The 13056-nt window shown below is 33.5% G+C and overlaps 1 protein-coding gene across 4 annotated transcripts in view; it reads right to left on the bottom strand.

Annotated features, from left to right (window-relative positions):
• Nucleotides 1-6557: 6557 nt before the first annotated feature.
• The window catches only part of LOC108722442 (uncharacterized), a 26815-nt gene continuing 20316 nt past the window's right edge, over nt 6558-13056 (bottom strand). For all 4 annotated transcript variants that reach the window (XM_018447559.1, XM_018447561.1, XM_018447560.1 and 1 more), the window contains exons 2-6: nt 12263-12427; nt 11503-11543; nt 9984-10082; nt 7872-7946; nt 6558-7695 (exon numbers count right to left, since the gene is read on the bottom strand). In XM_018447559.1, the coding sequence (XP_018303061.1) occupies nt 7489-7695; nt 7872-7946; nt 9984-10082; nt 11503-11543; nt 12263-12416 (576 nt within the window). In that variant the 5' untranslated portion in view covers nt 12417-12427 and the 3' untranslated portion in view covers nt 6558-7488. The remainder of the gene's footprint in view (nt 7696-7871; nt 7947-9983; nt 10083-11502; nt 11544-12262; nt 12428-13056) is intronic.

Here is a 13056-nt window from a genome sequence, read left to right as displayed (position 1 = left end):
TTTTATGTAAATTTAAAATTTTTTTACAATTTCCTAAAAATTTTGAGAAAAATTTTTACCAGAGCAAATTTCGCGTTTATATAATATTTCGTATAACCCATTAAAGAGCACATCAGAGAGTTCAAAAAGAATTCAAAAAGAATTCAGTTGTGTCATCAATTTAGAATTTCATTTTCAGACACAAAAAGAATTCTTTTTCTGAACAATTCTGAAAACAATTCTTTTTGCATCTGAAAATAAACTCGAAATTGATGACATAGATTACAGAGTTCTTTTTGTGCTATCTGGGAATATAAATGGCAATATCGTATATTCGACTGCATTTAACTCTAATTAATATCTTTATCTATTTCTATCAAGAAAATATAACTTTAATCTCTATTTAATTACTCTTTACCTCTAATTTTTAAAACTAGAAAAGAATAAAAAGTAAGTTAAACAAAAATTAAAGTTAATCTACATTGATAAAATTGAACATAAAACACATACAATTCAGTAAACATCATATTCAAATTGTTAAGTATATACATTCATATGTCGTACATTACATTTGCGATAGTTGTGTTGGTAATGCAGTGTCCGTCATATCACAGGTCGGTTACGATGGTCACAATATACTCCGTTTATCAAGTACGAATAGTATATGAATTACCGCAATTTCTGTTTCATTAAAATTTACATTACAATTCATCTTGATGTAATTCCAACATTCTCGCCATGTATGTGACACATGTTAGCGAGCGCATTCATTAATTATATGCTATTAATTATAATATTGTATACATATATAAAGTTAAATTCCAAGTGTATTCAAATATCAGTGCATTCAAATATCGCGCCGAGCGAAACTAATACGAGTAGCGAGCGACTAGACACGCGCATCATACTTCACGCGGCTTCGCGCCGGGAATGGCCGTTGCGAAATCATTCCGCGTTAAATATTCGCGATTTTTGCCCTGCGAAAACGTTTTGCGTATAAGTCGGCATCGAGACTATCACGTAGGACACCGGACGTCGTCGTGACGCGTTCGGGTGAGAGATAACCGTATTTCCGATCGTAAATCCATCACTCGTTCACGATTCTCGGCAGCCGCGCCAAATTGCGATCCTTTTCTATTGTGGCAATCGAACCGAGATCGATCGCGCGATTTATGGCTCGGATAAAAGCAGCCTAAAGCCATCCAAAGCAGTCGAATACAACAAAAGAACACGATTGGTTGTTACGGCGAACTTATTAAGGTAAAACTTACAATTAGTGACAGAAATCTCAATATTTACACTGAGAAAAAAGTTTTGTTCCTGAGAACAAAACTTTTTTCTGAGTATTTTTATTCTCTCATAGCAAAAAGTCACATTCACGTCACAGTAAACTTAGCCCGGATTCTCATACGGGCAACACCGAACGCTAATTGATGAAAAACGGGTGATGGAAATAAATTTTACCCCTACAATCGACTTTTCACCAATCAGCGCTCCGTGTCAAAGCGCTTGTCTGTTGAGGATCCGGGAAGAGGTTTCAGATGCAAAAATAATTTTCTTTTTAAGTTTTGCAGAGAATATTTTTTGCATTTGAAAATGAACTCAGAATTGATGACATATGATCGAATTCTTTTTGAATTCTCCATGCTATCTCAGAGAGAGTTACTGTTACTTACAATTACTTATTTTTTTTTAATGGATTGGTAACGCCGTTACCTTTTTTTGGTAACAGTAACGAATTTTACAGTTACTTTTTATATTTTAAATCTATCTATGACATAATTTTTTATAAATTTAAATTTAATCTCTGGCTGATATTCATAATTTGTTCTTACTTCAAGATTATTTTAAGAAATGTCTTAAGATGTTAATACGGCTCCTGATTGGTTCATGACATTTTAACACTGTACTTAAGACAGTCTTAAATATAAGAGTTGAATGAATATTTGAATATTGGCCTCAATATTGCATGAATGTAATGTCGATTTTAATGCATTAATTTTTTCAAGTAATTTTCATGCAATAGCATTAAGTATCAGACAAAATTGTTTGCATAAATACAGTACTCGTATATTGCGTCGGTAATGCGACAGTTCCGTCAAATGATTTCCGTGCAATCGTAGTATCATTCGTCAAATATTTTCATAGGTTGATTATATATATGAGTTAAAAGGATTTTATATACTTTATCGCGCTATTTTTAAAAGGTTTTTAGAAATGGGTTTTTTTTTTATAGAAAAGTGAGTAAACCTTTTTCAAAAATTATTTTGTTCTTTATTTATCATCATTTAAAGATAGGTTTGCTATTTTTTATAAAAACCTTTCTATAAGAAAAATATTTGAATAGTTAAGAGATTCATTTGATTTCTGTATATATCGTGTATATCGTACTGTACATCGTGTATTTTGTATATTGTACACGGTTTATTTACACGTTGTATTTTGTATATGGTACATGATTTTAAATCTCTCAGTGGATTGAAATTAAAAAATGACGCCATTTTAATTATAACACTTGCGGTTATCGTTGAAAATTCTAGAATTATCTTGATAATTTAATTTTTTCTATTTTTTCAGGGCTCCCATAAAACATAAAAAAGTGAAAACCGAACTTTTTAAATAAACAAAGACTACTTATTTATTTATTTATTATGCGAAATAAGTAATTCTAATTCCGACGATAGCATTAAATGTTTTGATTAAAATGATGTCTTATTTTGTAATTTAAATCCATTGGAAATCCGGAATCATGATTGCAGAATGAACCGTACACATCATCGCATATACAAAAATCTAATAAATCTGTCAATTTTTTATATATTTTATAGAAAAAATAGCAAATCTCTATCTTTAAAAAATAATAAATAAAGAACAAAAGGCAATTAAAAAAAATATTTACCAAACGCTTTTCCAAAAAGATTCCAAAAAGCTTCTTTAAAAACAATGTGATAAAGTAGAAAACTTCCTTAATCGAAAGTAAACTTAATTTGCAGCGATACTCTAGTTTGTCACGATCGCTGTTTAATTGTTTTGATTAGAAACGAGAAATAGCTATAATTAATGTTATTACTTTTATAATATTATATGCATCAGTCTATTGAAACATGTGCTAGTAATTAAGTAATTGGTGGCTAATAATTTGTTAATATGTAGATTTAATACATAATGTATGTAGTTAATGGCTGTAATTAATATACGAGCATTATAATCATTAAAAAAATTATGTGTGCATGAATTAATCGAGACACATGTTAGTAATTGGCGGTGAATGAGTGATTACGATATTCTGTGTTAGCTGTGATCATTGTTCAGTCATTCTATAAGTTAAAAGTATTAAATAACTGATGTTGCGATTATTAAAGTTGTGTTTAAAAAATTATACGTATATTAATCGATTTGTGTTAATAATTGGTAATGATTTTATGATATTCTATCTTAACCGCGATGACTGTTCAGTTGTTCTGTAGATTAAAAGTACGAAATAGCTTATTATTATTAGTACTGTGACTATTATATTCATAAAATTATACATGCATGGATTAATGGAGAGAGAGAGAGAGAGAGAGAGAGAGAGAGAGAGAGAGAAGTACGAGATAGTAATTAACAGTGATTGTGATATTCTATGTTGACCACGATTACTATTTTGGAAATTACAATATGAAATAGCTGTAGTTAATGTTATGGTAGTTATGTTTGTAAAATTATATGTGCATGAGTTAAATAGAAGCACATGGTAATATAATAGTTAACTGTAATCACGATATTCTGTATTGGCCGCGATTACTGTTTGATATTATTTTGTAGATTAAAATTATAAAATAGTGTAGCTAGTCGTTACGTTTAAAGAATAATGTGTGCATGAATCAAATAAAAATAAGCAGATAATAGTAAGTAATAATTAAAAGTAATTGCGATATTATGTGTTGGCTGTGATTTAAATGTATGTATTTTTTGCAGATTTATATCGTAAAATAGTTAATATTGCGTTTGTTATTTCTATAATATTACATGCCTGACTTACTTGATAAGGTAATATTAATTAGTAATTTTAGTATTGTGTAGTGCTAATACACATGCTATGTACACATTCATGTAATTAATATTGCAGTTGTTATTTTCCTAATATTACATGCATGAATTAATTGATAGACACAGTGGTAATTGGTATCCTTAATGTATACATATTACATGTACAGTCAATAGCTTATGCTGTGGTTAAGCCTATATGCGCACGAATTAATCGAAATATGCAATAATTGGCAGTGATCCCGATATGATGATTCTGTATGTATATAGCTATGATCATTGTTTAATTATTCTATAGATTAGAAGTACGAAACAGAGTTGTAATAGTAATTATAATAAAAATTGTAATTGTGAAGTTGTCATATTTATAAGAATAATATTAATTAATTGAGATATTTGATAATAATCAGCAGTAGTAGTTAATATTATAGTTGCAACGATTATCACTTATCATAATTGAATTTTAATCGGCCTTGAAATTAATTAGAATAAAAATACGTATAATCGTACACGGAAACAACAATTTTGCTGAAGACAAAAATCTGAAGATAATTTTGTTGGATCATCAAAATAATTATGTAGGAAACTCAAGTATGATGAGCAATGTTGCAAAAAGTTGACATTCTAGCAACCAGCTTGAATGTCCTATATATTATAATAATTTTAATAGTCTAACAAAATTGTTTTCAGGTTTGTACCTAGCTAAATTTTTAGATACTTCAAGCAAAACCGTTCTTTCTGTGTATAATATCAACACACACACATATATATAATATTTTATATAGAGCCTAAAGAAAAATTCGCTACCGAGCTAAATGATATTCAAATAAGATTCAAATTGTCGCGTTTATGACTTTCGTCGTTTCAAGATCTTCTGAGTATACCATAAACTACAAGTAATCCGTACATGTATATTGTATTTCGTATAGTTTCCGTCGGAAAACGGTCGCAGCAAAATTTTTCCACGTCGTTTGCGTTTTCTACGTGGTACAAAAGTACACTTTGCAAATAGTATTTTGGAAGTAACGCACTAATTAGCACGTAAAATTGCGATTTGTTGTATTCCCGCACAATTTACGCCTGTGAGGCATGTCAAACAGCTGTGAGCGTATAAACAGCTGGATCCGTTATAGTGAATCAATTAAAGTAGGTATAACACTAATTAGCGTAACATTCAAGTGAATTTGTGAAATTTAATCGATTCAAAATCAAACTGTTCTACATTATTAATCAAAAATGAACAATGGTGTGATAAAGGGCGATCATTATGGCGTGTTAATTGGCGCGCGCATAATTAACCGCATTTTCTCGGCCACGTAATGGTATAGTTCAATTCCCGTTCGTGTCGAAGTCAGCGATGTCAATGGGGCTAATGTTTACATAATGCTTGCCGTATTGATCACGCGGGCTCCTATTTTTTATCAATAATATATGTATAATAATTTATATGTAATATAGTTTATGCATAATTTATCACAAGTAAAACAATATTAAAATGTTAAAATATTATTATATAATATATGGTCTATGGAAAATAATGAATAAAAATAATTTTATTTATTATCAAAGAGATGATATAATCTTCTAATAATTATTAATGCGCAGGATACCATTAGTTCGTCAACCTCGAACGCATCGAAGATGATACGCTATGTTCGAAAGGGTTCATCAGTGTGCACGATTGCAATTAAATGCGGTTTCTACTCGCATCTACGTGACTTGATGGACCTGAGGCTAAAGCGTTTCAAGCAGAAATTAACACCGATGGAACATCTGATGGTAGGAGTTGTTGCGGTGGCGCTACGTTTTCGGTGAGTACATTTATTCAATTTATTCTATTATTTGTGGGGAGTCAGTATTGTTCGACGAAATTGCGATATTTCACAATCCAGAATTTAATCCGCTTTACAAAGCCGCAAAGCCTGTAAATCAAAATTAATGGAATGAATAAAATAAAAGCTCTCGCGTGTATTTAAATTTATATGAATAAATAAAGTGCGGATGCAAAAGAGCGGGTAATTTAGTCTTTAATGTAGGCAATGAAAGGACGTGACAAGTATAATTTTCTTTATTTCATTACCAACAGTATTCTTACATGCCGAAACAATGTATAGTATCTATATCGTAATATATAATATTTATGTAATCGTTAATAATTATAATAGCATTAAAGAGTCTGTAGTAGGCGAGTTTTGTAGATGTGTGAATATAATTTTTGCTCGATAATTCGAATTCGCTTCTGGTGCATCACTTACAAACTGCGGTGCTATACGATTACCGTAGTATTAGTAAATTTATGCCGAAAGTTTCGATGGAGCGAATTTTAATGATTACTTTGACCAATTGTGTTCTTAATTGCAACAAATATTCCACGTTTAACATATTAACCACCAGTCACACGTGATATAAAATGATTTTATTCGTTCGATTTTCCATTGCGATTAAATGAAACATAGGTACGTACGCGAAATATTTTCAGATCAAGAGAAAAATCAGTTTAATTAAATATATTAAATGTTTTTTATATGTTCATATACTGTCTAGTTGTATTCTTTATTATCATACTTTTTAAATTAAATACTTTTAATCACACATTTTATTTAATTTTTGATTTTGCGAAAGTTGTAGATGTGTGAATATAATTCAAGTCAAGTAATTAGGATATAAGTCATCGTGATAAACTACATGTTCGTGTGATTAGTGATCGACTCTATTGCGTAGTAAGATAGTCTAGATTGTCGTCTCGCCGGAAACGAATTCGGATTAATCGATTTTCTTCAAGTCTCCTTCGACCGCGTACTCTTTGTGCCTTAAGTTCCTTCTACTTCGAGGCATAGCGACTACCGATACTACGACAAGAAAACAATTCCTTTTGCCATCACGGGGGACCCGATTAGTTCGGAGAGTCCCCGATTAATAACGTTTCGGACAGCGCGGAACGGCGCCAAGTTTTTCGATCGTTCTTTCTACGGATCTCGTTCCTCTGAACCTCTTCTGGAACTACTCCCAAACAATTCCTTATGGACGCTTTACTCTCGAACATCTCGTTTCTCTAGCGTGCTCGTAGCACAAGCGTTCAATCGACGTATACAACATATGCCAAAATTCGTGATTTTTATTAAAGTTAATAGCGACGAAGATGTCAAACGAGAGTATGAAAAATAGAGGGACACCGTTTTCTTTCCAAATAATTGGACGCTAATCGCCGCCGGGATCAATCTCGGCGAGTGTGGAAAATCGAACATGGAATAGGTTTCCTACGATCCCGCGAAAGTTTGTCAGAAAGTTTGGTCGGAATTAGACGGCGGCGTCGGTTATTTAGGCGAGCGTGTCACTACAGAAGAAATCACAGGGAAGAACGTTCGATCGAGAGAGATCGGCGAGTCACGCCGTTTAACGCGACGATACCGTTGCAGCGTGCGATCCGCGCGTGATTTCCGCGCTGTCCGCTTCGCGTGCGCGGTTAGTAGTGTTACTACTTCCTCAGCAATGATATGCATAGAAGAGCGAGGCGGGAAGCCAGAGCAAGCTGGATCCGTAGAGTCGCGTCGCCGCATCGACCCCGTTTCTACCGGGTCGTTTGCGCTTCGATTTCGACTTGGCGCGTCGTTGACGGGAATAGATCGCGTTGGTGGCGTTGGTGGGCGACTCGATATTACAGTAGCTCAGGTCGCAGCAACTTATGCAAATCTGAAACGAAATAACCGAATTTATTTCACCCGGTTCCGTCGGTATTTCTCTTTTGTGTTTCTATATTGTTTTTTTTTTTTGCGTTTTCGTTTCTCTGTTTTCTTTTGTCTTTGGTCTCGTTTGAATTGTTTGAGAAACCTCCCTCCGGGTACATGACAAAATTCGCTATTTCGCACCTGCTGTGTATCCACGGGAATACAACCGACCGATGCTGGCCCGCATTCCTCGCTGCTGGCGCAACTCTTGCTTACCTGAAACGGAAGGAAGCGAAGATAACGTGTGAATGAGCGCCATCATAAAGGTTCTACAGTTGGAATTTTTCCGATCTAGCGACTGGAAGCAATAACTAATCCAATCTGCGTCACGATGAATATAATATATAAATACTTCCAAAAAGAAGAACAATGAGTGATATTAGATTGATATGCAAATAACACAAGGAAACACTGAGAAGCTTCTTCCGATTTTGATGAACTTTTGATATTGTATGTTGTAGTCTAGACCGAAATAAAGAACATTTTTTTTATGCGCCCATACGTACTTTTAGGAGTGAAATATCTTTTTGAAAAAAACGCGGTTTTCTTTTGAAATGAATATCGTCAAAATTATGAAAAATAATTTTATGTAATAAAAGTTGAATGATTTTAAAAGTATTTTATAATAATGATAAAATTTTTTGAATTTTTACAAATAAAAATTTTTTTTATTAAGAATAGTTTTACGATTATTATATAAACTCTTGAATGTTATATAAATACTATTGAAATTGTTGAATTTTTATCAAAAATTTTTTTTTTATTTTACAGTTTCGATGATATTCGTTTCGAAAGAAACTAATCGATTGGTACCCCTTAAAAATGCTTATGGATCAAAGTTACGTATCTCTTATTTTGGCCTAGAAAACAATATTTAAGTTCATAAAAATCACAGAGGAACATTTCCCTGCGTTTCGTCGTAAGGAAAATGCCTTATCCGAGATAGATCTTAGTGCGCTTAATAACATTTCAGTGTGACTTTATATATATATCCAGTTCTCCATAGACTGCACGCTGAGATTTAATTTTCAGTCTTGAAACGCAATCCTAAACTGAGATAGTAATATCACAAATTAAATTGACAGCAATGCAATGATATTGATGCTAATAAGTATCTTAAAGTAACATCATAAAGAGTACAGAACTAGATATGTATATAAATTCACATTGAAACATTATTAAGCATCTATGACAGACCTGTCCGATTCGAGCTCCGGAGCTCAAATTGGACAGGCCTGATCTATGATGTATTATAGCTTGGAATAATACACTTGCCTTATTTTGAAAACAGTTATTTGATAAAATAGAAAAGACGATTCAGAGCAAAAATTTTTATTCATATCCTTAATATTCTCTCATAGTATTAATTTCTAATTGGAAAGTTGGGAAATAATTTATTAAATTAGATAGTTATAATTTTGTCGTCGGTAATGCCCGACATTAGATTATCGCGCATTATTGTCGTCAAGCGTCGGAGCGTGGAAAGTTTCATCAAAGTTCATCCGCTGGTACATCGACTGGACTCTAGGAGCGCTTAAGCTCAAGAGGGCGATCCATCTCGACGTCCAAGCTCGAATCCATTCTCGTAACTTCATTCATTAATAGCCCGAAAATCGATTATCCCCCTAATGTAAGTCAATTAGCCACATACGATAACCTTTAATTGATTTTATTTGATCGTACGTGTACTACAGTTGGGCAGTAATGAAATTTACTTCGATCGAAAGTCGATTTGTTATTGTTGGTTCGTGTTTTTTCCCCAATGTTTTCGTTGTAGCCTCGTTTCGTTTCGATAACGCGATTACTTCCGACAACGTTCACAATTGATACTCTTCGATATTCGCTAAGATTATAGATATATAAATAAGAAAATATATTAAAAATATTTTTGCATGACTTCTCTCTCATTGAAATTTATAAGCATTTCTAAGTTAAAAAAAAGCTATACGTAAAAAAGAAATTTTTTACATTGCACAATTTCGTTTAAAATATTTTTCATGTATTTTATATTTTATATCCCTGCGATATTCAGCTTTGAAGTGAAATATGTCAAGTTAAGGACGAAGGGTTGTCGTCGCCTGGCTCACGATAAAAAGAATATACACATACATATAAAAATATATAGATATTTTTTGCACTTACACATATATATGTGAACTCGATGACATACAAAATTTATGAATATCGAAGAGGGATAAAGATACAAGCGGGTCCTTACAAGCAAGCGGAGCAAATGACAAAAAGTATGCTTACCAAGACACTGTTCCCCCGGCTATCCAGAATGTGCAGCGATCGACAAAAATCACGGCCTCCCACCGGACACGGTGTATCTATCGCCCATTCGTTGCACATCTGCAAGAATAGAAGTAGCAGCATTCCCTATGTGAGATCTCTACATAAAAATGAAAGTCCTTATATTGCCAATATCAACCACATATTGCTCAATACATGAGAAAAACGAAAAAAAAGCAAAAAATATGTAAGTTTTATTGTTGTGATATTACATAAATATAAAAAATGGATACAAAGATAATGTAATTAAAAACATATAATGATGTTGCGAATTTTTTATGACGTAACGATAACTCTAAGGGCGGTATTCATAAGTCCTTGGACTGTACACAGGATAAGGTAATAACTTGGTCCACCTGGAGTATCTATTTTCACTATTTTTAGACATAAGAAAATATTTTAATTACGGAAATTGTACAATAATAAGAGCATCATAATATACTAATAATAATTTTTCTGTAGGTAAAGGCACTTCGGAGATTTCAAGATTATCTTCATTTTTTAAATAAAATCTCATGATTAATTTTATGTAATATGATTTCTCTTTAATTATTTTATGAAGTATTATAGAGTAGAGTTACAAAAAAATCAATAATTTACGAATTATTTTATACTGGCATATTTTAATACGAAATAAAAAATACATCATAAATTATTCGTTTTTTCATAACTTATTGCTTTTATTCAAAATAATGAAATGATTCACTTTGTGTTAAAAAAATACAGTTTCTTTTTAAAAATATGCAATATTAAGCAATTTGCAATTACATTTTTAATTGTAATAATTACTTTTTTAAAGAACAACACTCACTTTTACATCAATTTATACATCTTGTTCTTCGATACATAAAAATATTAAGGTATAATTGTGTAAAAAAATAGTTTACGAGATATTTTATATTTTATGTAAAACTATACTAAAATAAAGTACAAAATACATCGTGAACTATTTATTTTTTAATAATTCTTTTTATACTTTAATACGTAGAATAACTAGAATTATGTAAGTAAAAATCGTGTAATTCCATTTAAAAAATGGAGATAACTTTAAAATCTCCGAAGTCTCAAAATGTTTCAAAAAAATATTACCAGTATTTCATAATTTTTTTGATACTATAACTTTTGTAAATAAAATTTTTATATTTTTAATAATAACGAAAATACTCCAAATAAATAAAATTATTGCCCTATCCTGTATACATTATACCATTCTTTTAAAATTCTGTCAATATTCCGCAAATATTTGCGATTGAATGGATAATACGATAAACTGCTACATTTCTGGAAAGAAAAAGACTAAAAATGAAAAGGAATTGAAGATAAGACCGTTACGAAAGGAATGAAGCGAAATGCAATAAGGAGAGTTTAGAATAAACCAAAATCGATGGCGGAACGATCTACAGAATTCTACAAAATTGGACCAGACACGATAGAGTCATTACGAGACTCTTAAGGGAGCGTTTAATGGAGTCGTCGATACCTGGTTATCGCTGACGTTGACGCAAGTGTAGCACGTTAGACCTGCAACACAGGAAGAGCACCGAGCTGAGTAACTGCGTCACTGGGACAATCGAGATGGGACGGGGTGAAGACGCGGGCGTTAACTCTTAATTGCACCGTCGCGTTGTGCCGTAGAGATACGGAAATTCTATTTGGGGAAGAAAGAAAATTACAGGGAACGTATACATTCAGGGATTAAACGAGTTTACCCGTCTAGACGTCCAAAAGTTAACAACAAGCCAAGCTACTGAGTTTAAACAAGCCGACTCTACCAGAAAAGGACTTTGCGATGACTTTGCCGAAACGATGTCCCGGAATGGCGTCCCGGCACAATTGCCGTCTTATGGCAGAAGCTAAATTCGTTAATGCAAAGTTACGGCAATGATTTTACCGTAGCGATAGAGGAAGAGTTAACGCGCGTTGTACACGACGAGTGCGGGAGTGTCATTGACAGGAAGGGTTGCGGTACATGTGCGAAGTTGGTTGAAAGGATAAGCGGTAGTTCGGAGATTAGTGGCGTTCGATTGCAGGATCGGCAAGCTGGGATAAACTCGAGTTAGCCAAGTAAATCATGGTTTTCGTTCGACTCTTCTCTCTCTCTCTCTCTCTCTCTCTCTCTCTCTCTCTCTCTCTCTCTTTCTCTCCCTCCCTCTCGTACTTCTCTTCTTCGTATTGACCCTCTATCTATTTTCTACCGAACGTTTCCGTTCATTTTTCGACGGTCCAGCACCGATACCCACGATAGATGTCTTCCTCGTCCGCGCTGACGCCCTTCAGGCCCTCCCGCCGCTTCGTCTCCTCTTCCTTTCCGTTTCCGTTTCCGTTTCCGGAGAGGACGTTTCTGCCGCAAGTTTCCGCAGCCAGAAGCAGCCCGACCATCATCCACGTGATCATTCCTTACATCTCTGGAACGACAGAAATGGGGTCGTGCGTTACTTACATAAGTGACCTCGAAAGGGCATTAGGGAACGCCAATTACTCGGAGGGCGGGGTAGCATTAGGATTATAGTCGGTGGGAGAAAAACGACCCGACGAGAATTTTAATTCTGATCGATCGTGCCGCGACGCGAGAATTGCGTCCCTCGGGAAAGAGGTGGCAAAGTGGCTCTACAGTCGCGAATGTTCGCATTCTCGTCGCGCATTTGACATGAAATGTGGCTGTCTGATTCCCCTTCTCCTTCTCATGCTGACATTGGACATTGATCTATATATTGAACGAACAAAGATGCCACTGAGAAAAATATCCAGGCTTTTTCCGATCATTAATGATCGGATTGTCCATTCAAACAATAACAAACTGTTATTTCCGATCATTTTGATCGGACAAAAGATCCGATCAAATATTTAATCGGAAATAAATTCATCGGAATATCCGATGAGAAATATCCGTTCGTTATTTTTTGAACGGACTATTTCCGATCACATTATGTCCGATCAAATATGTTTGATCGGATAACATTAGCCAATCAAATTATTCGAAAAATCGGATTTTTTCGATCATTTTTATCGGATTTCACAGATTTATTACACACAC

The sequence above is a fragment of the Mycetomoellerius zeteki genome, unplaced genomic scaffold, assembly GCF_001594055.1.
Source record: "Mycetomoellerius zeteki isolate Tzet28-1 unplaced genomic scaffold, Tzet1.0 scaffold204, whole genome shotgun sequence".
NCBI lineage: Eukaryota > Metazoa > Arthropoda > Insecta > Hymenoptera > Formicidae > Mycetomoellerius > Mycetomoellerius zeteki.
Note: the sequence above shows the minus strand (reverse complement) of the source record. Positions and strands in the feature narration are given on the sequence as shown.